The sequence below is a fragment of the Cinclus cinclus genome, chromosome 1 (assembly GCF_963662255.1).
Source record: "Cinclus cinclus chromosome 1, bCinCin1.1, whole genome shotgun sequence".
In the NCBI taxonomy this organism is placed as follows: domain Eukaryota; kingdom Metazoa; phylum Chordata; class Aves; order Passeriformes; family Cinclidae; genus Cinclus; species Cinclus cinclus.
The window spans coordinates 104890331-104916960 of NC_085046.1; the positions used below are offsets into that span (position 1 = coordinate 104890331).

The 26630-nt window shown below is 39.8% G+C and overlaps 2 protein-coding genes across 8 annotated transcripts in view; one reads left to right on the forward strand and one right to left on the reverse strand.

Annotated features, from left to right (window-relative positions):
- Positions 1-11306, forward strand: part of GREB1L (GREB1 like retinoic acid receptor coactivator) — a 57662-nt gene extending 46356 nt beyond the window's left edge. For all 4 annotated transcript variants that reach the window (XM_062488407.1, XM_062488415.1, XM_062488424.1 and 1 more), the window contains 10 exons: positions 364-519; positions 747-886; positions 2590-2751; positions 3070-3274; positions 3967-4132; positions 4823-5050; positions 6418-6559; positions 7624-7824; positions 9531-9669; positions 11143-11306. In XM_062488407.1, coding sequence (XP_062344391.1) covers positions 364-519; positions 747-886; positions 2590-2751; positions 3070-3274; positions 3967-4132; positions 4823-5050; positions 6418-6559; positions 7624-7824; positions 9531-9669; positions 11143-11306 — 1703 coding nt within the window. The remainder of the gene's footprint in view (positions 1-363; positions 520-746; positions 887-2589; positions 2752-3069; positions 3275-3966; positions 4133-4822; positions 5051-6417; positions 6560-7623; positions 7825-9530; positions 9670-11142) is intronic.
- ESCO1 (establishment of sister chromatid cohesion N-acetyltransferase 1) overlaps positions 10782-26630 on the reverse strand; it is a 36722-nt gene continuing 20873 nt past the window's right edge. The window contains exons 9-13 of one of the 4 annotated variants that reach the window (XM_062488444.1): positions 21385-21474; positions 18671-18814; positions 17661-17848; positions 14223-15344; positions 10782-11323 (exon numbers count right to left, since the gene is read on the reverse strand). In XM_062488444.1, the coding sequence (XP_062344428.1) occupies positions 15197-15344; positions 17661-17848; positions 18671-18814; positions 21385-21474 (570 nt within the window). In that variant the 3' untranslated portion in view covers positions 10782-11323; positions 14223-15196. Of the gene's footprint in view, positions 11324-14222; positions 15345-17366; positions 17471-17660; positions 17849-18670; positions 18815-21384; positions 21475-21953; positions 22191-26630 lie in introns of those variants that run through there. The other 3 variants (XM_062488451.1, XM_062488467.1, XM_062488459.1) reach the window with 3 other exon arrangements.

Here is a 26630-nt window from a genome sequence, read left to right on the forward strand (position 1 = left end):
CTTCATTCCATCACAGAGAAACTTGAAGCTACTACACCTATGCTTTCTGCACAAATAGGACCATTCATCTGAGCATTTTATGCTTAAACCACAGTGAATTACACCTCAGCAGTATGATGAGGAACAGTGCAGAAAGATACCTAGAAGGCTCCTTCCCCGGCACACAATTTCTAAGGAATTGCCATTTCTTTGAAATGGCTTTGTATGGATTGTAATTTCACTGGTAATATTTATGATGTTCAAAGATGTTGCTCTGTGTGCATGTGCCTGTGTGAGTTCCTGTGCAACTGTAAAGCAGCAACCATCACATAAACATCATTTGGTGGGTATCTGATTCTGCTTACCTGAAGTGTGTTGTTGCAGATCATACAGAAAACAGCGAAATCACTCAGTCTAGCAATGACCACTGGCCAGACATTGAGATCTTCAGCAAAATATCTTTTGACCTGAGTGTACATGACCCTAAGTACAGAAATATAAGTCCCGTATACACAGAACAACTCTCAAGAGTGAGACAAGGTAAGTAAAATGTAGACTTTTTTGGAATACTTTCCTACAGAGACTCTGTTTATTGGCTCATTTGAACACAAGTTCAGAATAACCTTTATTAGTAACCTTTATTTTAATAACCTCCAAAATTAAATGGAAAAAAATATTTTATATATTCTTTACAGTTTTTACCAGGATCACAACCTCTGTTTTTTAATGCACCTAAAATCTCTGTTGCTTTTCTTCTTTGTGCACAGAAACAAGAAAAGAAACAAAATCAGAGGAACCTAAGAAAAGGGAGACTGTGTCCATGATGCTGACTAAATATGCAGCTTACAACACCTTCCATCACTGTGAGCAGTGCCATCAGTACATGGACATTAATTCTACTGCACAGGTTGGTGTCAGGGTCTAAGGGTAAACTGCATCCTTGCTTTTTATTGTGTTCTCTCCAGGCATACTCAGGACTCATGCTCTCTCCTTCCCTGAGATGGAATTGTTTAATTCTCCTGTTCTCAGGGGAGATACTGAGCTACAGACCCAGGAGCATCAACTGTGTCTGCCATGTTCTGAATGAGCAGTTTTCCTCTGCAACTGCCTCTGGCAAAGGGTGAATATTGTGATTAGTTTTCTCAAGCCAAAGCATTATTCAGCCTGCCCAGAGGGTTTGCATTGTCTCATGGGAGAAGACTGTAAAAATTAAGAGAAATGCTTGTCTAACCTAAATGCCAGCCATCCACACCTGTGATGGGAGATGGCAAGGCCTACTCCTTCCTCACTTTGTATGTAACTGTGCATCCTTCTCAGCAGTAGTTTATGAGTTGCTGGACAGAAATGAACATTTTAATCTGTTTAGTTGAAAAACCTGTAGTTTCTAAAGTTTCTAGTTATGCTCACAGGAGACTGGAAAGTAAGATTATTCCTAGTTAATAGCTCACACATTATTTCTTAACCACCAGCAGCAATTTGCCTGGAAGTTTCTTATCTCACTTCATATCTTCCTTGCTCGCTAATGTTTTCCAACAACTTGCTATTAAGATATGGCAGTGTAGACACTCCAACCTGGCAGTGCACAATGCCAGTTCCCTCAGAGCAGCACTAGCAGCTCTGATCTAAACCTCATGCTTCATTAAGTCCATTGACAGAAGCAAATTCTCCGCAAGGACATCTGTTGTTCCCTCCACTCATCTTTGTGCATGTGGTTAAACATAACTAGTGCTAATAAATATAAACATCTACTTGTATGTGCCTGTGTGAGCTGTGTATATAGAATTAAGATAATTAAGCTCAGGGAAATTGCACTTTCAAAGGGGAGTCATTGGATAGAAAATATTATGAAGGGAGATTCTTAAATGCTTTAAGAGAACCTAAATAAAGTCCCTTGCATTTTCCATCTCAGGCTAATTATTTCAATTTTTAGCAAAGATTATAGAAAGCTCATTGGTAAGAGTAAGTGATTTGACTTTGTAGTAAGACAGATGCTTTTGTAGAATGAAATCTATCAGCTGTGTAGGCATTTGTATATACTTACATGGCTCAGTGAAGTGCTGTGCAAACTTAAGCTCACCCAGATTTTTCATAGCCTTGTTAATGGTGTGGTCTGCTTTGGTCACACAACTACTTAGGAGAGTATTGCCACAGGAAAAATACTATACTGATACCAGTACAGTAGTGCTCCTGCTGAGGTGTCTGAATGACAGTGCATGCTGCTGTGGAGGCACCCCCACATGCTGCACTGCTCTTTGAATCTTCTGGGGAAATTGGACATTTATTTTTCCTAGTATATGTGTGTGTGTGTGTGTGTGTATCTATGTATTTGATTTCTCTTTGTAAATATTGATAAATAATTCCTAGTTGAAATGAAACTTCAGAAGAGTCCAGTTTGGCCAAAGACCATTACTGGTACAGAAAGCTGATTCTTTTAATTCCAAGGCTTAAATAATGCATCTTACTGTGAGGAAAATGATTACTGAAAGAGAGTGGTTTGGATGTTCTTCTCTGATGACTTCCATTGCTGTGACTGAAAGAACTCCTTCTCTTTACACACTCCTTCTGTGTTACCTGCTTGGAAATCTCTTTTTGTTGCTTGTTTGTATTCAGGTGTCTGACTCCACTCTGCATGCATTCACATTTTCATCCTCAATGCTGGGAGAAGAGATTCAGCTGCATTTTATAATCCCCAAGTCCAAAGAGAACCATTTTGTCTTCAGCAAACAGGGAAAACATCTTGAAAGCATGAGACTCCCACTCGTTTCTGACAAGGTTTGTGTGCTGCTCTTACCCATCTGCTGCATGCAGTCAGCTTGACATACATATGCAAATTACTGGGGGGAAGGTTTTTTTTGTTTTAAAGTCCTTTGTGTAAATCCTGCCCGACTGTCCTTAGAATGGGTTTTTTGATGGCAAATATCCTTTTTTCCCTTCCTAGTGTCCAGTTCGTATGCAGTTGCAATATCATTGCAAAAATCAGTGATCTTAAAATCTGGTATATAAAAAAACCAAGAAAACAAACCAGAAGTCCCTATCAGGAATAACCTGCTTTTTTACCTAATGTTGCCAAAATACCTTGTGTTCCAGCAGAATTTGAATGCAGTCAAGAGTCCTATCTTCACCCCATCGAGTGGACGTCATGAACATGGACTCTTGAACCTCTACCATGCCATGGAAGGCATCAGCCACCTGCACCTCCTGGTAGTCAAGGAGTATGAAATGCCACTTTACCGAAAATACTGGCCTAACCACATCATGCTTGTCCTGCCGGGCATGTTCAATAACGCTGGAGTTGGTAAGAGGCACCATCCATATATTGCTGTGAAGGTATTAAGATCTACATTGGACAATGTGGATCATGCTGTTGCAGGAAACATTGCAGCAGCTCCTCACAAACCTGCTGTGATAATAGCAGCAATGTCTATGCAAAAATGTGGAAGAACTGCTGTCAGGGGCATGGAATATATATGTTTGCATGAATCACTGCCTCCTCAGCTTAAAGTCTGATGTTTTATGGGGCATATTCACTCATTTTACTCAACCCTGCTGTGTAAATGTTCATTCTAAATGTTCTACATGTATTCAAATTGGAACGTTTTAGTTAGCAGAAAGTAAATATTAACTGCAGCTGAACACAGAGGGCTTGAACTTTGGAATTTGTTTTCATGGATGCTGAGTTTATTCTGCAAGAAATTTTAAGTAGCTTCACTTTTGGAATCTTAGCCTCCTGTTGGTTCAAGTTACTTCATTAATGCCTGCAAAATTGTGTACTGCAGAGTGTCCTAAAGCATCCAGTCTTCTTGGAATCTGCCTTTTAGATTTAATTGTACTGATAAAGGGACACACAGATTTCTTTCAAAACTAAGGTGTTATGAGCACTAAGTTCAAAAAGGGTAATGACTGCAGAAGTTCTTATTGCCTTTCTCTGGAAAGAGTGATAAAGTCTAATAAAGATGTCTGTACACCTTCTTTATGGTATTTCCTCAGGTGCTGCCAGGTTTCTTATTAAGGAACTTTCCTACCACAACCTAGAACTGGAACGAAACCGCTTGGAGGAGCTGGGAGTGAAGCGCCAGTGCGTGTGGCCCTTCATTGTGGTCATGGACGACTCCTGTGTCCTGTGGAACATGCACAGCCTCCATGAGCAGTCCAGGTTGGTACCCACCCACGCTGGCTCCTTGCACTGATGCAGCACTGACAGCAGCACATCTGTGACTGAGGCTCATCTCCAACATCTGACAGAGTACTCAGAGCAGTAGGAAGTTTGTACGTTTGTCTTGTTGACCACCAACATTCAACCTCCTGCTGTTGAACACTTTACAATGACTGTGCCCTTACATCTGTGTCAGTACCACCAACAGACCTCTGCTTGTATTTGTTCTTTGCCTGGAGCCACTCTTGTTTCCAGCGATTGTTTGAGTGATTTTTCAGTGTGTTGCTCTGTTTTGATTCAATTTATATTTCTCAGAGCAAACAGTTTATTTGGTGAACTTAGACGGCATTAAGCTTTTGACCTTCTCAGTGCTTACACTGTCCAATACAGAGAAAATAGTATTCCAAAAATTATGTGTAAGGTGACTTATTTTCCTTTCCTAAACTGCTGTGTAAGAACTTATTCTGATGAAAGGCTCATTTTTTTGAATGGTTGCATTGATGGGGTAAAATTAGTTGCCTGTTGCTGAAGAAGTCTTCATTTATGTATATGTTTTTATAGCATCTGGAGTAAACATTCCCAGTTGTCAATAGAATTTTTTAGTCCTTTTTATACACACATATGTATATATATGCAGTGTATGTAGTATAAAAATAAAGTATGTATGTTATGTATGATCATGTTTTGCAGCCAGTCCCTGGAGCCTGGGGGTTTCAGCAAGAATGTGTCTTTGAAAAGCGTCCTCCAACACATTGAAGCCACCCCCAAAATTGTTCATTATGCAATACTGGGTGTTCAGAAATGGAACAGCAAGCTGAACACCAGGAAATCAAAGGCTCCGTTCTCCAGGTGCCACGTGCGTGATTTTATACTGCTCAACATAGACCTGACCCAGAATGTGCAATATGATCTAAACAGGTACATATATATGTGTGGAAAAATAGCATATTGACTTGATAAGAACCTTGTCACAATGTTTCTGAATGCTGTTGAGATAAACAGAAAGATCCTGCCTTAGGTAATGAGTGCACAATCACAAAAAATAAAACACAGCATGATACACGTTTCATCTGAATGAGTAAGGCATCAAAATAAGCCTGCCATAAGCCAAGAAAACCTAGGAAGACAGATCAAGGGCAAGGAAGGGCTTCAGAGCCGTGAAAAAAATGAGGAAAGAAGAAACGTAAGGAGAAAAAATAATTGGGACACCAAAAGTACAAGAAAGAAGCCAAAATGCTTTCAGTTACAGGAAGAATGGGGAGCTTCCAGAGTGTCTAGGAGGAGGGATTCCTTGCATTTCCTTCAGAGATAACTGTCCTCCCTGTTGCCACTTGAGTTTGCAAGAAAAACAGATGAAAAAATTACTTTCTACTATTTCCTTCCTTTCCTTCCCCCCTCCTCACCTAACTTCATCCTAAAGCATTTGCAATAAAGCACCTATATCATGGGCCTTTATTGCTAACTCTCATCACAGATTGAAGAAATAACCAATTCTTCCTCTTACCAGACAAGTGAATTCCAAATAAACCCTGTGTGTCTGCTGGCCATAAATGGCCTCGGGGCTTCTCACCCTGGGCTCCTGCTGATGTTTTTCAGGGATCCTGTATGTTTCAGCAAGGAATTGTAGCCTGTCAGTGCAAGCTGGTGTGACTTTTGGAGCTCTTGATTTCACATTCTGTGTCAGGCTGAATGATGAGGTGGGGATCAGCCCATAGAAGTGAACAATGACGACATGAATAGTGGAGGTCTAAGGTTACTTCCCAGCAGCTTTTTCTCCCATAGCCAAGTATTTGTTAAAGCCATATTTTCCCCAATTCCAGTTTATGGAGGAATATGTCATATGGAACTGGCTTGCTCCAAAGTGGAGGTTGGTCACTGCAGAGCTTCTGTCAAGTCCAAAATATATAATACAAAACCCCCATACATAAAAAGAATTTAAAAAAAAACCAAAAAAACCAAAGTAAGGGTGGGGAGGAAATGATTGATGTCAGTATGTCATGAGCATGAGAGCACAAGCCAGATTTGGTGTGGAGAAGAAGCACACAGGCACACTGAAAACCCAAACTAGTTTGGGTTTAGGGTGACTAGCAGCTGCTTTCCTTGACCAGGAGCACATTGAAGGAATGAGTCTTCACAGCTCTGCAGAAAATTGCTAGTAGCACCATATCAGATGATCTCCAAAAATCACTGCTGAGCCCATACAGGTGTATTTCAGCAGGAGCTGTGTGAAAGCTTGTGCACAGCAGCCACACAGCTGGTTTAGTGATCTTGTGTTTAATGTCTAGGTATTTCTGTGAAGATGTGGATTTTAATCTGCGGACCAACAGCAGCGGCCTCCTCATCTGCCGCTTCAACAACTTCAGTGTCATGAAGAAACATATACAGGTTGGAGGACAAAAGGACTTCGTTGTTAAGCCAAAAATCATGGTAAGTATGGAAGTATGCTCTGTTGTACTTGTGTATACTTATGTTGTGCTTATTTGACATCTGACATTCATGGCTTAATCCATGGTAGGGCTGCCACATCAAAAATATAAAATGAGAAACATTTTGCTATTTATAAATTATTGAAAAAAATCCTCCTAATCTATTAGAAGATTGACTGAGATTGGCAAGAGTTTGGTCTAGCTTTTCAGTGGTACCTCTGATGGAGGAAGAATTTGCAGACTCTGATCCAAAGTAGGCAAGTTGTACCAGATTCAGTTTTAAAAATGTTAGTACAGCCACAAGTTTCTGGTGTTTGCTGATTTGTGATGATTTTCAGTCCTTGCACTTCCGAACAAGAAGAGGGCTGAGGAAAGGCTCTGAAGACTGAAACCCTTTGAAATCCTCCCAGGAATCCAAATATTTATAAAAATATAGCAGATATTTTATACAGAGTCTTAGACCTATGCCAGCTTTAAATGGAGGTGTATTTCAAAGGATTGTTTTTAATTTAGGAATCTTACCGTTTGTGTCCCTGGTGGTTTTGAGCACATCCCACACCATCTCCCTTTTAAAAAAACACCTCCCATACTTCACAACTTAACTGACTAAACACTGGGTTTGAGTATTTTTGAAGATAATTTTCTGATTTTCCTTTTCTTGTGGTTGCAGTGGAATCTGTAGTGATAGACTGGCCTATGAGAAAACTCCATAGAAAACACTTTTTATGGATGACTCCACATAAGGAGTATGTAACTTCATATACTGCCCAGGAGTAAGGCAGGATGAAGGCCACTGTGAAAGTCTGAACTCTGTATTTTTATGTCCCTTCTTTAGGCAAGCAGATATCCACAGAAGTATGAAGCAAGCACAGAGCAAACAATTAATTTATTTCTATGCTTTGGACCTATGTGAAAATCAAATGGAGAGTTTTGATCCTTTTGTTCCTCTTCTCTCTCTTCCTGCTCCTCCTGTCATGGCAATACCATCCCTAGTTAGAAGAACTCCTGCAGAGTAAATAGATGGAGTAGGTGGGTTAAAAGGGCTTCCCCTCGGTTTCACTGCAGGTCTCAGACAGCGTGGCACCAATAATGCCCCTTCAGTATGTCTGTGCCCCTGACAGCGAGCACACATTGTTGGCAGCCCCATCTCAGTTCCTCCTGGAGAAATTCCTTCAACATGCAACCTACAAACTCTTCCCCAAGGCCATTCACAACTTCAAGAACCCGGTACTGGCCATCGACTGCTACCTGAACATCGGGCTTGAGGTACAAAAGATTTGCAGGGATGATGGGGAAATCCAAACCTTTACTTCAATATCTTTGTTGTGTTGAAATGCCCTTCTTCAGCATCAAGGTAACATTTGAAGACTTTGGTCTCAAACAGATTCTGCTGCTGGAAGTAAAGGACTAATCCACTGGAGGAGCTGGTGGTGAAGCCTCTAGCTGGCTGGTGTGGGTAGAGACCAGAGGTTTGTGATGGATTATTGTGACTGCTGGACTGTGTCAGGTCCTGCACTTGGGTCCAACAACTCCATGCAGTGCTACAGGCTTGGGGAAGCGTGGCTGGGAAGCTACACAAAAGGACCTGGGGGTGCTGGTCAACACTGAGCTGAACATGAGCCAGTGTGTGCCCAGGTGGCCAAGAAGGCCAATGGCATCCTGGCGTGGATCAGCAATAGTGAGGCCAGCAGGACTAGGGAGGAGATCATTCCTTTGTAATTGGCATTGGGGAGGTTACACCTCAAGTCCTGTATTCAGGTTTGGGCCCCTTAATTTATGAAAGACATTGAGCTGCTGAAGCATGTCCAGAGAAGGGCAATGGAGGTGGTGAAGGGTCTGGAGCACAAGTCTGATGAGAAGCAGTTGAGTGAGCTGGTGTTGTTTAGCCTGGAGAAAAGGAGGCTCAGGAGAGACCTTACTACTCTCTACAAACATGTGAAAGGAGGCTGTAGCCAGGTGGGAGTCAGCCTCTTCGGCCAGGTTACAAAGGATGGGACAAGGGGAAACAAACCTCAAGTTGTGCCAGGGGAGGTTTAGATTGGATATTGGGAAAAATTTCTCCATGGAAAGTTTTGTCAAGCACTGAAACAGGCTGCACAGAGTAATGCTGGGTGGATTCACCATGACAGAAGGTATTTAAAAGATGTGTAGATGTGGTATTTGGCAACATTTGGCAGGGCTGGCTTAACAGTTGAAGTCAGTGATCTTGGATCTGAGGGATCCATGATAACAGTGGGATCTTGATGTTAACCTAAACAATTCCATGGTTTGCAAAGGAATTGGGCATGTCTAGCTGAAAAAGTATGTCACACAAAGGAAAAACCTGTAAGTGAAGCCGTTCTTGACAAAACCTGGTGATGCTTCCTTTTTTACAAACCTAGGTTACAAGGAAATTAGATTTTTGCAAGTATGTTCTAGATGTCTGTAGGTGGGGAGATTAGAATTTTTGAACCCAATGGTCAGTTTGAAGTGGGTCTGGAGCAGGGTCAGTGTCTAACAAGGGTGTTGTTCAGACAAATTTTATGGAGGTCAGAAGTAAGATAGAGGAGACACTCTTTGATATGTAACAGCCATCACAGCACTGAGACATGAGAGTGCTTGGAACCACAAGCATCAGCATTTCCCCTACTTAGGGAATAGCTTACTATGTTTGACAAATGTATCCTTATTAGAATAACCTATATAATCTATACAGTCATTATAAGCAGGTAATTTGTAGAGGAAGATAAATCAAACTGAATTACTGAGAGCCCTGAAATAACATGTTGCAGACTTGGTGACCAAATCTGCATCTAGAGGTTTGTTCCATGTGTTACTTCTTCGGGAAAGTTTGCTCAGTACCGCAATCTTGTTGGATTGGGTTTTTATCAGAGCACCAGCTGATTTGCCTGTTATCACCAAGTTATATTCTGATCCATCCATCCTTAGACATTTCTGAAACAGAAAGCATTTCTTTCCCCCTTGTGTTTCAGGTGGCCATATGCTATGTTAGCTCTCGCCCACACTCTGTCAATGTCAACTGTGAAGGGGTGTTCTTCAGTGGACTTCTGCTCTATCTCTGTGATTCCTTTGTTGGTGCAGACCTCCTCAAGCGGTTCAGGTTTCTCAAAGGTAATCTCACATCTCTGCTGGGCATCCTGGGTGCCTCTTGCCAACTAATAATAGCATGGAGGAAAAGGGAAAGGCAGATGAATAAACAGCTTGATTAAACAGCTTCATTATTTTCACTGTTTAGGCACTGTTTTCAAAAGAAATAGATAGAGTGATTTTTGAGGGGTGTATCAGACTTCTCTTCCTGTTGGCACATAATGGAATCTTAGGTAAGCATTGATAAATCACATCCATTAAGTTACTTTAAAGTGACATCAGCAAGGATTGTGGAAATCCTTGTGGAAAGTGGATTGTGCAGTCAGCAAATTGAGAGTTGTGAGCATAGGTGATGAGGATGGGAAATTCTGCTCTGGCAATCAGTCTATAATGGCAATAAATCTTCAGTTCTGTAAATAAGGACAGCTCTTAGCTGCAGGATGATGTGATCTGACCAACCAGAACTTGATAAACTTCATAAAAATCTTTCTTTTTGTCTTAATGCTGACAATTATCAAATTGCCAGAGGAATTCAGTAATGCTGAAGTGTGTTGCAGCTGTGATGGCACAGCTAAGCCATTTCCCTCTCAGGATGACCCTTAGCCAGTTCCAAGAAACACATTTTGAAGTTTGCTTCTGTGCCCTCTTGGGCCCTGACAAAGACACGCTGGGGATGGTGCTGCCCACCACCAGGTCCCCAGAGCAGATGCAGCTAGAGAGGGCACTTTGTTGTTTCTTGGGCAAGGGGTGGCTTTCTTCCCAAAAATAGACAGTGGATGCCTGGTAGGAAAGGCCCTCCTCCCCTGCTTCAGTCAAGCACAGGAGGGATCTGAACCAAACCTTTCTGTGTGCCATGTGCATGGGCTGGAGCAGAGGACAAAGTCCTGAAGGTGTCCAGTTCTCCCGATTTTTAAATGATCATGTGTAACACCAGGTGGAACCAAGTTTGTAAATTTGTTAAGCCACAGAAGAAATTATGGACTTTTAGAGTGCTTTACCAAGGGCAGCTCTCATACTTCAGGAAGTCAGCAGATTTTCTTGAGTTAGTTGTGGGACTGGTTTGGCTTAGTAGAATTTCATCATTGACCTTCTACAAACCCAAGCATCCCATGAAATAAACAAACAAAAAAGTAGGCTTTATTACTTGGGCATAATTATCAGTAGTCATTTAAAGATCCCAGGTAGTGTTCTCTTTGCTGCAGTTGATGACATTAACACTGCCTGTCAGGCAATGACACCCTGAGATCCAGAGCACACCATACCCTACACCATGCCTGCTTCTGTGTCTGTGCCTTCCTGCAAATGGACACATTCATTTCTGTCCTGGGTCTCAAAGAACTGATCTGGGCCTGGACCAGATGGTTGGTGTTAAGACTCTTCTAAAACTACTTTCTTCCTCCCTAGCAGCAGAGATTTCTTTAAAATATTTCAGGAAAATCACTGAAGGAGATGAGTTGCTATTGTACCTTGAGAATCTAATGTGCTTTTCAATTGAAGGTGCCACCCTGTGTGTCATATGTCAAGACAGAAGCTCGCTACGGCAGACAATAGTCCGGTTGGAGTTGGAGGATGAGTGGCAGTTCCGGCTTCGGGATGAGTTTCAAACTGCTAACAGTAGCGATGATGAACCACTTTATTTCCTTACGGGACGCCACATATAAGCTTCGCTGAGACACCGCTAACAAAAAAAAAAAAGGAATTTTTTTTTTTTTTTTAAAGTACAATCACTGTGGAGAAAAGTGCAACCAATATTTATCTAGACTGCTCTAAAGGATTCCCTGCATTCTGAAGTAGCTTTATTCTTTGGGATAAAATAACCGCATCAGTTATGATTTAAAGGATCCTGGATTCCAATTATTTTTACATCATTCACAACCACCGACACTAATCACACAGCCAACCAAGCTGTAGAATCTGGGAAGAGGATGTTGTTTTGTCCAAGAATCCTTTTTATATTCAGCTGAGTTAGGAGAAGAAGCTGCTCTCCTCTTGCAGCTGCAAGCTTGAATGTGTTACATGAAACGCACCCTAGCATGTGGAATTTATCAAAGATAGGTGGAAGAGAGCCCACCGTGTCTCTTCAGCTCTGTGCTGTGGTACAGGAATACTCAGGGGTTTGAAACTACAATATAAAGTAGATATTTGTATTACAAGGAATAGTCTTGTCTGTGCGGTGTTAGTTTAAAAATTGTAATTGTGTATGTATTGAAACTGTCTTTGGCAAAATTTCCACAGGTGTTCAAAGTTTACTACTTAAACCTGAACAAATGGGCAAATGAATGGCAGGCACTGTGCACCCTTAGCAACGGTATTTTACCCCAGCAGGCACCCCCTCCTCAGCTCCAGGGCCTGAAGCAAAAGGCTTCTCAGAGCTGCTTTCTCTTCAGTTAGAGGCCAGAGTATTACCCTCAGTTTCTCACTCTCCTCAGAGCTTTGGAAACCTGCGGTCCATCCTCCTTTGTACCTGGAAGTGCATCCTCCTGTCCCTCTGGTGCCTTTCTGGTGGACTGTCTGCAACTCTCTCTCCCTTTCCTTTAATCTCAACTCCAGTTGGCTGCAGAGCTGAGATCAGCTCTGAGTTGTACCTGTATATGAAGCAACACACCAAGAAACGTGCAGAGGAGAAAGCCCAGGGAGCTGGGACTGCTCAGGAGGGACTCTCCAGAAGCAAAGATGTGTGAACACAGCACCTGGCCCCATCATGGGTTTATCTCTGTAAATACTGACTCTGCAGCAATTGTACACTATTCTGTTTCCAGGCGCAATACCGATCCTTGGGAAGGAGTTCCGGAATTTAGCTGCTGCCATAGGATTTGGCTGTCAGGGGTGAATGTAGCAGTGCTCTGTTCCCCTCACACTTAGTAGGTGTTGCCTCACTGAGGTTTACACACATAGCCCCCAACAATCATCTTTCTGCACATTGTGACCCCCCCCATCAATAAGAAAAATGCAGAGTGTTCTTAAAGGCTATTCAGGAATTTGAATTTACTCCCCAAAAAGCAATGAAATAATGCATCTTTATACCTGACGTGCAGTCAGTCATTGCAGAAGGACCTGCCAAAGCTGCATTTTTTTTTAAGGCATAGTGCTAATTAAGCAACTTTTTTATCTTGTGAAGAGATGTTTACAGATGAATAGACGTAATATATTTGACAGAGGCCAAAGGAAAAGGGTGTGCATATGTCTGTGTTGATGTAGCATTATTTCTGATGCTGTAAATTCAGCAACTTTCACATGATCAACCACTTCAGTAAATTTATTTTTTGCTATACCTATTTTAATACTGGGAAGAAGTAGGGATATCAAAGATTATTCTTGAAGTGTTTGCTACATGCCTGAATGTATTGCAGTAGCTCTGGTTTTCCAGAGGGCTTAAGGCCAGCCCCCAGTCTTAGCATGGTGTAGGGAAGTGTCAGGTATTACATGTTCAAAAACGGTTTCCTTTTTGTTCGTGTATTTGATGTTTGCACTAAGTTCTTAAAATTCCAGGTGCTGAGACTACTAGGAGGAGTTAGCCCATTGGTGGAGCAGAGCGAAATCATCCTGAAGGCTGAGAGTGCATTTAGAAAATCAGTGTATTTGCTTGCCTTTACCAGATAATAGTCCAGATACTAGTTAAACCCATTTCCTTCGCGCTGTCCCCTGTGGAAGCAAGGAATTTTGCTAATGCTCTGGGGCCCGAGTGCACTACACCAGCCTCAACAGCGCAGGCTTCTCCCATGGAACACTAAATTGGCTGCCTGTGAATTCCTGGGAAGGAGACCCTTGGTTGACAGGCACATGATTGCTATTCCATTTTCATTTTAAGCCTTGCCATTAAGGCCATTTTTATGAATGTATGAAAATCAGCCAGCATTACATTTTACCTGTAGATGTTCTTGTCTATTCACAGGTTAAAACTGAATGTAAACTAAGATTTAAAGAATCATATGCAGATGCTTTTTGCTTAACTTATGTAATTGCTTTTTGTGACTTTTGGAAGAGGGTTAAAAACATTGTTTTCCTAGTGTAAAGTTTTCTTAACCAAAAACTTGGTGAATTTAGCTTCACTAGTCAGTCTACCTCATGTTATTGTTTATGAACTGAAACTGTCTGAAGTTGTGGCTATGGTATGTTTATAATGTGCTCTCATTAAATTTGAATATATTAAGTTACCATTTCAGACTGCCTCTCTCTCACTGGGTCCTGCTCTTGCTTTCTGAGCCTGCCACAGAGCATGGCTTCAGGAGTTCCTGTTTACCTGCACCACTTTTCTGACAAAGCTCTTTACAGGCTGCTCACAGTTCCCTAAAAATTACATGTGGCAGCCTGGAAACAAGCAGCCTCTGCAGCCCAGAATTCACGCCTGTTCTGCTAGTCCAGCTTTAAGCACTCTTCAATACTGTTTGGGATGTGGTGCAAGGTCTCTGCTTCAGCTCTAGACCAAGACTAAGGACAGCACACCATAAACAAGTACATGCTGACCGCACGCAGGTTCCAAAACTGAAACAAACCCTAAGTTCAACCTTAACTAAATCTTTCCCATCTTCCATTAGGGTTTTAAACTGTTACCCAAGAATGAAGGTATCCCCACTCACCTTACTATAAACCTTGTATGAGGATGGTCTTGATCCAGGGCTCCTGGGTGCACTGATCTTCAGCATGTTATGTTTTTCCCACTAAGAAAATGATGAAATACACTGAAGATTCATTCACACTTAGTATTGTACCGAGTAACTTTAAAAAAGCTATCAAGTATTTTATTTTTAACCTATCTACATTATGTACAAATCAAGAAAGGCCACAGCAGTTTTTCAACATACAAACCCTTTGAAAGAGGAAACTTACGAAGGAGTGACAAGTATCAAAGTGAAGTTCACTAACAAAGGTATATACTCAGTACAATACTTCAAGAATGATGAGTACACCAGTCCTTGGGCTTCTCATTCCACTTTTTACTCCAAAACTAACTGGGGGACAAGGGGACAGGGGCCACAGCGAGATTCTGATGCTGCTGCCAGGGAGCAGGTGCCCTGACATGGAGCAGGGTATGGGGCACCCCGGGAGGCACCGAACAAACAGCCTGTGGGGGTTGCTGCCCACAGCAACTGCACTGTAACACTTCCTGCCTCCATGTCACTGGGCATAGCCTGGAACTCTGTCAGACAAGTGTTGGCAGTGGGAGCTGGGGCAGGAGCCCAGCACTCCAGTATTGGGAAGCACTGGTATATTACCTCAGTAAGAACTTCAGCATGTACTCGTCAGCCAGACTATAGTCTTTGCATTAGTTTACAGTCCACTATGAACAATTTCCTGCTGCATGTAAACATGAATAACTAGATAAAATACAATCAAACTTCTGTAAAAGTTAATAAAATATCTTTCTTTTAAAAAAACAAAGTTAGCCTATTACTGCATTGTTTACAATTTTAATAAAATAGTACAACCATTTGGTTGTTACCAGTCCTGAGTTCACTGTAATAAAAATGGCCCTGGCTTCTGCTGAAGGTCTGCACCCACTCCATGCAGTTAGGCAGAAGTCTCCAATAAAAATGGAATTCCTGCAGAGCAGTTAAGTCTGGTGCTGTCCATTGAGGAAGTTGTATACCAGGAACTGGCCAGTGCCACAGTACTGTGTTGCAAAGAGTTTTCCATCAGGAGTGGGGTCAGAGAAAGCAATTTCCTCCTTGCTTAAGTATGAGCCATATATGAAGTTGCTCCTGTTTAAAAGAGGGGAAAAGGAAAAAAGGAAAGAAGATAATTACCTTCAGGGAATAATGAAAAATATTTATGCTATTAGGCCACAAACTATTAATTAAGTGACCTTCAAAAGGAAGAATTTCTATTAGGAGGAGATGGCTCTATTCATAGGACTTATCTCCTCCTTCCAAAGAGCAAGGAGGATCGCTTGCTCTGGCAAGGGTTTTACAAGGGTCTGGTGTTTTAGAAGGAATGTTTGTACAGAACAATTGCATCAAGAGTTCAAATTCTGAGTTTAAAATAAAAAGTTTGAATTAATTCCAAGTGTTTTTTAATAGAAAAGAGACCACTAAGGCTGTGACTACAATCACTAGGAATGAAAACAAGCTACAAAACAAATTGGGGTGCTTACGGATGGGCCCCAAGGGACCAACCTCAAGGCATAATTCCTAAATACACATTCAGTAATTAACTATACAAAAATAAAGAATCAATTTGCTTAATTTGTTCATGAAGAGTATTTCCCGTATGTTTCACTCTTACTTAAAGGCAGAGTGGCAATCAAGTGATACCATTCTAATTCTCTGGCTGGCTGTGTGAACAATTTTAGAAAACTGAATTCAAGCCTTAAGACCTCAACTGGTCTTAAAGGTGAGGTGATATTTTATCCTTAGAACCAGAAGAAATTCCCTTTAGACTGAAGTCCTTCAGTTTCTATAAAGTAACTGTAAATGTACTTGAAGAGAAAGCAGGAGCTTCACTCATATGGACATCTCCATTAAATACTGAGGAAAAGATAGCAGGAACAAAATCCTTTTTAATTACTACCAGCTTTAGTCTCCTCTCTTTCATGTGTTCAGAAAGACAATCTTGCAAGGTTCTGAAGACTGACTGACTGGGTTTCTGTGACTCCCCAGGTACTGTGAAAGCCTGAGTGAAATGGGGAAGACATTTTCAAAATGGACCTCAGTCTGTTACCATACCTTCAATATTTTGAAGTCAGGATTTAACTGGCTACCAAAATTATCCCATTCCAAGTACCTTTTGCTATGGAAAATGTTTAGGTTTAGGCAGCTGAGCAGATCTAACTGCTTACTACACTAGAGCTCTAGAGCTCATCAGACCTTTCTACAAACCAAAGGAGCACCAGAGTAACTCAAAACTTTTTGGTGAATACAGCAATGAGCTACTGGATGGCCCAACAAGCACCAGAGCACAGCAAACGGGGAGGTGCAGTGCACAGTTAAGAGGAAAACTGAGGCCTCACTAGCTGCAACAAGTCATCAAGATTGATTCTGAAGATCCTTTAGAGCTGTAGCTGAGGAATCAACTCCAGCATCATTTTGGTGGAGAAATTTTTCCTTCAGAAATAGTTTCTAGGAAGCTACAGAACACACCTGCCACAGAACACACCTTAAAAATCTGCCAAAAACATAAGTAAATCACCAAGTTAATATGCTTATGTGAATACACCTTTACTGTCAATAGGTCAGCCAAAACATGATCTGATCACAATTTGCTCCACCAGCTGGGCAAGATGAATTGTGCACGGCAGAACAGTTTTGCTGAGCTCCCCAAATACCCAAGAGGGTGAGGACTGGCAGAGGCAGTAGCACCTGTTCTAGAAACTAAGATGAGGCAAGCACAAGCCAGACAGCCCACCAGTTGGTAAGATTTGAGCAGTTCTTGCCATTACTCAGAACTGACATTTAAATTCTTGGAAAGAAACCGAAGGTTTGGAGATTCAACATTGTTAACATTTATCTAGACAATAGCACAGATGTTTGAGTCCTTTTTACGGATATAGCACTTAGTATTCAGCTGGGATACACTCCCCACTAGCTACTAAAGCTCCATGGAAATTGAAAATATTTTTAAGATTCAGTGAAACTGAGTATAGATTAAAAAAAACAAACCAAAACAACAGCCTAAAGCCACTACACTATACCAAATAGTTTGGTGCATTGAGTTTCTGTTGCTTCCCTCTTGCTACCTCTAAGGAACGGACCATCGGCCAATGGTTGGGTCCCAGGCCATGGGTAATCTCACACTGTGACCAAAGACAGTCCTTTACTCATAATTACTGTGGAGGAATTTCTCCCAGGAGTCTGCCAGGGTGAGTCATTTCAATTGCACTCAAAGATTTCTGTGGAAGACAAATGATTGTAGAGTACTGATGTTAGTTATTGAACTCCACCTAATACTGGAACTGTAAACTGTGTTCAAATCCATATCCTCAGCATCACCAGCAGCTTGTAAATACAAGCTTGAGACACACAAAACAATCAATGTCTTGCACTGAATTCTGTCTAAACCATGTGTAGCTGAGGACTTACCTAAGACACTCTATCATCCGAGAAGCGATCTTCTTCCGGCGCATCATGCTGAACACCCAGATCCGACTGATCCCGCAGATAGCGGGTTCTGGAGAAGTTGAACAGCACCATGCTTTCTGTCTCTCAAATATAACTTTCTCATTTTCTGAACTGACTTCTGGAACCTTCTCTTCTATAACTCTGTAGCCCTGCAGATGATGTAAAAAACATTTGTCACTTTATAAAAACATCACTAATGACTGGAGAAAATAATGTTTAATTTATTTCAGTTAAACATACTTGGCTGCTAAAATTCTTTATCAAAAAGACTTTATCTGTGTTGTTTAGTTTCTTGTAACAGTTTCAAAAACCAAGCAGATGATAAAATATTAAATAAAAAAAATCTAAAGTTTATCTCACTTAAAATAACAGCAACAACCCAATTCTCATTAACATCTGTATTAAAGTGTTTGCATCAATTTCTCTGGCTTTGGTTAAGATTGTTTTGCTTGTTGTCTGACACTCCCAAGGGACAGTAGAAAACGCTACAGTTTGGAATGGACAGATTATGTGACATCAGTGATTAGTACTGCAATGACTTCTTGTCCTGCCTTCCAGTGCAGTTCTGTCCTCTGCTTTTATTTCCTGTGGAGCTGTTATCACCTGTGGTGATTCAATTCAATCATACAGAGCATCCACTCTTTCATCCATGTTGGATTTCTGCTGGGTAGGGAGTTGAACCTGCTTGTCACAAGCAAGAGCACAGCCAAAGCTGCGTAACAGCAGAGGAAGAAAAATTCCACCTCTCAGCTGTAGCAAGTTTTTAGATTATGAAGTCTGTCTGAGCCAAGTGTGACACCATCCATGTTTTTCTGTTCAGTGTCAACCACACGAAACTGAGTAACCACATTTCAGAATCGTCCAACCACCCAGTCTCTTCCTCTGTGGAACAGACATACATACAACTAATTTGCTGTGAAAAATAGTTATTAAGCACTGACAGATTATCTTTCTCCAGTTCAATCACTTACCCACTGTATATGTTCTGCAATTAAGCAGCCAATAACTTTTTTGTCATTAGAAATAAAAAGAAGAGTTTTAGTTCTAGAGTAGCACATGAGAGGAGTTTGCTGAAATCCCAAGTCACTGTCTACCATTTCTCTGATTTCTTCAACCTGTCAAAATAATTTTAAAAGCTGTATAAGAAACACTTCTAAATGCACATTTTTATAAATTTGCATTGAAAACACAGATTTGCAGAAATATATTAGGGTATCTAGAACAATGAAAGCTATTCCAGAAGTTAAGAATCAATCTAAGTAACCTGCAACACATCATCTGGATAAATGTTCCTTAAACAATACTCGTCTGGAAATAGGAAGAGTAGAGACCCCTCAGTCAGCTTCCAGTAATCCAAACTTCATTAGAAAAGAGAATTAGAGAGAATGCAGATAATCAAACTGTGAGCTCTGACATTTTAGAAGTAAATTAGACCTACAAAAAAAGTTAAAGCAGTTTAAGATTTTTTTTTGTTATTTTTGAAGACTTGAAAGAACTAATCCATTAAGGGTTTTGAGCAGATGACAGCAGGCACAGTGCCAAGGCAGGTAGAAAATACAGGCATTTGTTTTATTTGTTTGTCTCTTTCCTCCAGCTTTCTACTCTTCCACTGGGTTTTCAAAGAGCAACTGAAACTAAAAATAAAATTTTGTTTAGCATTAGCAAGTTTAGAAGAAATAGATAAACTCTAGCATGAATGCAAATGAAATCTTATGCATGAGCTAATTTTTTACTGAGGGATTTCTGAACCTACATCTGGACATTGGAACAGCCTTCATCATCCCTCACCTCTTGTAAGACAAAAAGGTGCCCTCACCTATGTATGGTGCACTAAATGGCATAAGGTTCTTGACTGCATGTTGTAGTTACAACAGCAATACAAAAGGAGATTATTGATGCTGTATCACAGAACAGGTCAGGTTGGAAGGTATCACAGCTGATCCAACCTCTCTGCTCAAGCAGGGCCATCCTAGACCACATGGCACAGGATTGCATCCAGACAGGTCTTGAGTATTTCTAGTGAGACTCCACACCCTCTCTGGGCAATCTGTTCCAATGCACAGGCACCCGCACAGTAAAGAAAACTGTGTTAAAAAATGCTTTAAAAATAATTTTAGCAGGTATGTTATGAGTTAACTCTCTATTTTCTCACCTATCCTTCAGGTACTAATAATTTAATGACACATCCAATTATCTGAAACACCAAGTAAAACTATTCTTGAAATCAGGCATCCAAGGTTATGACACCTGTAAGATTCTATCAACTTCTGCTACACAGAACTGAAGAGAACTCTATCCTAAATTACTTCATTTGCTACAGTCTTCCTTCTTTTTCCTCAGCCATTACATTTAAGAATAAATGTGCAACAAATGAACTAAAATTAGAATAAACCCACCAGAAAAATCAAACTAAAAAAATAATCTGATCTGCATCAAATGTGAAAATTTGTAGTTTCTTTTTAATTCAGTAACTTAGACTTAAAGAAACCTGCTACAGCCACACCAGCAACAAGATCTGTCTTGAGCATCAATTCAACCTCCATAGGTCCCTTCCAACCTCAACCATTCTGTGACCCTTTGACAGGGATACTGTAAAAAGTCCCTATTAGCCACAGCAAATGCCCAGCTAAGCAGAATCAGTGCCAGGCTACAATGAAATGACACTTTAGTATGTATGAACACAGGTTAGCCAACAGGACACTGGAGTACTTGACAGCTCCAAGTCCCCATTAGTGTACTGGGCCCAGTTTTAGAGCTTCAAGAAAGACATGAGTCATGGCAGAAATGGAGATAAGCTAGAAGAGAACATGATACTGAATGGAGCTCTAAAAATCATTATTTAGGAGTATAAACTAAAAAGAAAAAACAAAACAAAAAAAAGAACAAAACAAAAACTAAAACAAAACAAAACAACAAAAAAACCCCAGCACATCCAGTCAATCTTCTTAAAGTAAAAAAAAAAAAAAAAAAAAAATCAGTTTGTTCAGGCACAAAAAATCTGCTGCAAAGAGGAAAAGAAGGATGTTTTCTATAGCTATGGCATTATGTTTAGTACTAATGAGCTTAAATTACAGTATGGAGATTCTGTTAAGACATTCAGGGAAAAATTCCTAATGTTATTGAAGTTATCACAGTTAGTGAAACACTGTGATACAGTCTGAAGAGGTCAGGCAAATCTCTAGTGGTAGAATTTTTAAAAAGTTGTCAGATGCAGCATAACCAGAGCAAATCCTGCTTTAGGCATGGCAATGGACTAGATGACTTTGAGGCCACTTCCCACCTAATTCTGTTTTTAACAGAAAGTCACCTAGAGAATGGTGCTACATTTGTGCTGTGTTATAAAGTTACTAGATTTCAGTTAATTTAAATACAATGGGAAGTTTATATTACGTAAAATATCCATCAGACATTCTGCAAGGACAGTTAAAAAAGTAACCACCAAACTTGAAGAAGTCAGTCAGTGCTCTTCCCACGCTTGCCCAGATTTCTCTATGAAGAAACCAGCAGTGCTTAAGAGTGAGGTATCTGACCTGTCTATGGAGAAGGGAACAGAACCACTGCAGTTTTGAGTCCAATTTCAACTGTTCACATGTAAATGACAACAACTTTTCTATGAGCATTCTCATTACGTATATGAAAACAGCAAACAAAGCAAGACATACAAATCCAGTCCTTCTCACCATACCTTTTTAAGTGCATACTTTGGGTCATCGGGAAGAACCATTATTATCTTTCCATCAGGATATTCAGCCAAGATTCTCTCCTTTTTCCAGCCCTAAATAAAACAAACACTTATCTAAACCATATACAAGATGTACTTTTTCAAACTGAAGTGGCAGATTATTATTCTAGACACTGAATTTATGCAGATTTCACAGAATTTAGCAGTTGCTTTGCTAGAGAAGGAAACTTCAGCTAGCTTTTTAAAATAAGCACAACAGATAAAATATTATGTTATTTATACAATCATTTATACAGTAACCTAACTATATCTAAAAACAATGTGAAAGATTCTTACAATTTTCCAACTAAGTTTTTTTTCCCCAGAACTGCAGTGCAAACTCAGTTTTAGAAGAGAAGTAGAAAATTCAGCTCACATAACTGATTTCCAAACCTACATAAATACTTATTTTTTCGAAGTCCAGTGAATGAGAAAGTCCTAAGTTTCATTAGAAGATTTCTTTTTAACATAGTTACCTCCACAAATACACACTCAGTTTTAAAAGTCTGGCATGCGAAAGACCTCCAGGAGGTTCTAAGTGAACTGATTGGCATGCAGTTGCCCAAAATGTAAGGAATATTTTATTTTGTTACTGATCATAACTGTTAAAGCCACAAGAAGGATACTAGAAAAAAATTTATAACTACCTTCTAAGAATCTAATAGGGAAGGAGACTACGTTGTGTGTATCTGAAGTATAAACATACTCAAAAAAATAGAGGTAATTAACTCTTCTTCAGATCCACACTCGTGGTGAATAATGAGCAGTACCTGCATGGAAAAAAACAAAACAAAAAAGCCACTTAAATCTAGCAAGATGGGACTGGTAGATATCAGAACTCAAGTTGCTTTGATGGGACCTAAAAATACTGAAAGCAGAAGTAACTTCAGCCACTAAAAAGGCTGATTTACAAATCTTACTTCAAAGCAACTTTTAATAAAAAAAGTCTTTGAAGAAACAATACTGATGGAGTGATTCTCACTGAAATCTGTACCTTCCCATAAAATAACGTTTGACTAAAGACCAAGTAATGGAATTTGGCACTGTATAAATGCCATATATACTACCACAAAAAAAATGTTAAACTTCAGTGCTATCATACTTGATCTGCACCTCATTTTATTCATACTGCTTTTTACTCCCTTACCCCATGGAGGACATGAAGAGAGTAATTTTAGAAATTTATCTACTTGCTGCTAGCCCTGAAACTATTTAAGTATTAGTTTAGCACCCAGCATGGCAATGGTTGCAACACAGACACCCAAAATTTTAATCTTGTCTGCTTTTCTTCTCAGTAGAATTGAACAAATGAAGATCCTGCTTGACTTTATATATATGATGGTCTGAACACAAAAGGCAGTAAACAGCAATGTCATCATATTTAGGGGAGTAGGAAAGTGGAATTTGTAGGATTGGGACATGCTTTTTGAGACTCATCAGGAAAGGCATCAAAAATCAGGCAAGAATTATTACTCTCCAACTTCAAATCTTACCTCTCTCAAATTTTTGTCTTTTTCTGCCCTTTGGTTACCTGCTTGCTCTGCAAGAGCTTTTTACAGCCTATTTTAAATCATCTCTCAGGATATAAATTCAATGTGTTTGATAAACCTGCCATTACAGCATCCAGACTGCTGCAAGCCTAATGCAGAAAATTCAATGCTGATTTTTAAGTTAAGGTATCCTGTTAATGTTATAGCCAGGTATTTCCACAAAATGAAACCCAATAAAGAACAGAACACTTCTCAACATCACAGTACTTATGCCTTTAAACAACAGTAGATTAGCACAAATCTAGAAATCTGTAAAGATGCAGTAATTGATTCTCAAATGTATACGACTCATTATTTTCATTACTGTCCACCTGATCATGTTCTTAAGTGATCTGTATAATATGGAGACTGATAATATTCACAGGAGGGGGGTAGTTTCTAAACTGAAGTATTTTGAAATTCAGAAATGCAGCTTTTAGATGTAGCTTTCCAAAAAGTTTCTGCAATGCCTAAGCTTATGCAGATTTTTAGTGAAGCCATTTTAAAGCCATATGGAGCCTTTAAAGTCATATGCAGCTCTAATAATGTTATGAAGAAAAATAATGATTTCATATATTTATCTGCACCTTTATCTGCACCCTTATTGCTGAGTTTTGCTTCCTTTAAACCAGACAAATGTAAGCAATGCACAAGACTGATCACAACTGTCATATTGTAACACTGAAGGGTAAGTGCTACAGCTGTAGCTGGGAATAATCCTATTAGATATTTGTAATACACAAAATATACTTTAGTGCCAGCATTTCCATGTGGTCTGAAAATTATTTCCCTAAACACACTCATTAACACTTTTTAACCAACCCCCCACTATTCTGACACTACTAAAATACTACTGTCTGCAAGGTATTTCAGTCACTGAGAACTGAAGTGGGACTCTTTTCAGCAGGCAGATGACAAGAATACCTCAGTAGAGTAAGAAACACATGTCTTATGTCTGCGATTATACAGTATTCTACTGTTATGTCAGAAAAATGGCTTTCCCTTTTAACTGACATTTCTTTAGGACATTAAGACTTATTTACTGCTAAATCAGATGCCCAAGCATTGATGTAAATTGCCTGTGATGACCAAAGAAGTCAAAAGGAAAGCTACTCTTCCCACAAGGAAAACATGTTTTGCAAGGCCTGGAGTAAAAGCACATGATTACAGCATTCCTCCCTGATACTGCAAGTCTATGCCCAACAACACATTACCTCCAGCCAGCAGCAGCAAGGCAGGCAGAGACCCTTCACCACAACTGGGCAGACTGGTGCTCTAAGGGGCTGTGTAACCACTGTAGCAACACCCTCCTCCCCTCCATGTTGTGATTACTTATCCTATGAGTATTTGTAATTGCTTGAGAAAATAAGGCAACTATACAATGCACAGTTAGCTCCTTTTTAGTCTTTCTCCCATTTCAAACAAGAATAAAGGTTGCTTCTACTGCATCTATTAAGGGGCAATGGCACTAGGATTAGAAAAGACATCATTACAAAAGGACAATACAGACAAGCAGCTGCTACCAGATCATGAAATAGTGGACAGCAGCTACCACTAGAGTGCAGTGCATTGTTTTCAGTGGATATGATGTATGTATATAAAGGTAGAACAGAGGTGTAAAGATGGCTCCAACATTAATAGCATAGTAACTAAATATTCAGTGCTGTGTTTTTCATGAATTATGTTCTGCTTAAAAAAAAAATCTCTGATGTAGATTTGTCTTTAAAAGAGTAAGTTAGCAGATGTGATAACCTGCTTCCCATGAATTTCCTAAGTTTTTAGAAATTCTTACACAGGAGTAGGAAACAATACAACAATGCTGGTGCTTTTCTATATCTGCCAGTTCTGGCTTTTCTGTATTCACTACTTCCCAACCGAATACAAATATATGGGAAAAAAAACCAAAACAACTGGCGTTTTTTTCTTATGAAGTTTTTTCCTCAAAAATACTGAGGTACTGAAGAAAACATGGTTAATACTGTATAATTCTTAGTCTTCACAATGAAAAGGATTTATGAATTTTTTCCCTAGCAATGAAGTCTAGTGTGAAAAATAAACTATTGTCCTTGACAATGCGCAGCACAGAAATGGGTCTGTTGCATTTTTCTTCCTCACAAGTACAGGTATTCTGCCTCTCCTTCCTATGAATGAAATAGAGAGAGTGAGAATGCAGAATGTGACTGCAGAACACATTAAGATCCTTGGATACAACTACCAAATATTACCCTCTAATAAAACTTCTCACAGAAGATACTAATGATGAGAACTTCGTTTGTAATATTATTTTTATGTCATACAGATGCATTACTTCTGGAATTAATGCAAATCAAGACAAGTATGAAATCCTTCTAAGATGACAAACTTCAGCATTATCTTCAATCCCAGTATCCTATTAACTTTAGATGCCAAGAAGTCAAATATTGACTTTCTTTAAATATGAGAACTGTAAGAAGCTCAGAGATTAACTTGGGTGCAGTTAGAGCAGAATAGCTGTAAATTTATCACAATTACACAGCCCAAATAAGTTTCCTCCATTTTATTAAGCTCAAAATATTCTTAACCAAGAAGTTGAGCTTGAAGTACAAACACATTATCTGCGATCACATATGACACCTGAATCCACAGGAATTTACTAACTCAGTGTTTTGGCTTTGCAACTTCAAAGCACCATTAAAAATGCCTTGCTGTTACAAAAATATTTTGCAGAAATACTAACTTGATCCTACATGGTATCACAGAGAGGATGCAGAACTGATACTGTGTAGTATCACAGCTAGGAGATTTTATAAAACTGAATCATTTATCCATCCCACAGAGCTGCCCATCCTGCTGGAGCTAACATCTAATGTGTACATCACCACTCAGTGCACACATGCTAGAATGGCATCATTTGTCTGAATACTTTCAGATGTCTGAAACCAGAGGAAAGTGAGACAGATTGCTCCATTTGTCTGCAGGTGGGGACATGTCTCATTCCTGCTCCAGTGCTATCCTTGGCCACTTTACCTTCTTGCTAATTAAATCTGCATGTTTCTATTAATAGCAAATGTCACCCTTAGGAAAACCTGTATCAATCCTTGCTAATCTCCTGTCCCCAAATCTAGAAATGCCCATTACACTTGCCAAAATTCCTCTCTACATACAAAGCCTAATTTCCTTAACATCTCTATCAGATACCCACAATAAAGCAAGTACCCAACACCAACTCCTTGTTGGCCTGTCCTTCTTTTGGGGGCATCGTGACATTTCTAGAGACCTAAACAGAATTTTTTACTACAAGGAGTAAGACAGGCCTTTAAAATAGCCCACCAAACAAAATTTTTTTTGTTGATCATAAGTAATTTATTATTTACATGCAAACTACCTTGTGGCTACTCAAAACCTTTTTTAAAACCCACAAAGCACCTCCAGACAGGTGGGCAAGACACAAACAATAAAGTCAATTTTCACACTTCACAGCAAGGAGCTCTAGCATGACAATGTATATAAACCTACTTTTTTTTGAGTCTGTGAAATTAATCATTCATAACTATTAAGCCCATAACAAGAGATGTTTGAAAGGGACAAAAAACTGAGAAAAGTTTTCTCAAGTCCGACTGGGACCTCATCATATGGCATGGAGAATGTTAATGACAAGAGAATGACAAATGCTTGTAAGATCCCTTAGAACGGCCTCTGAAC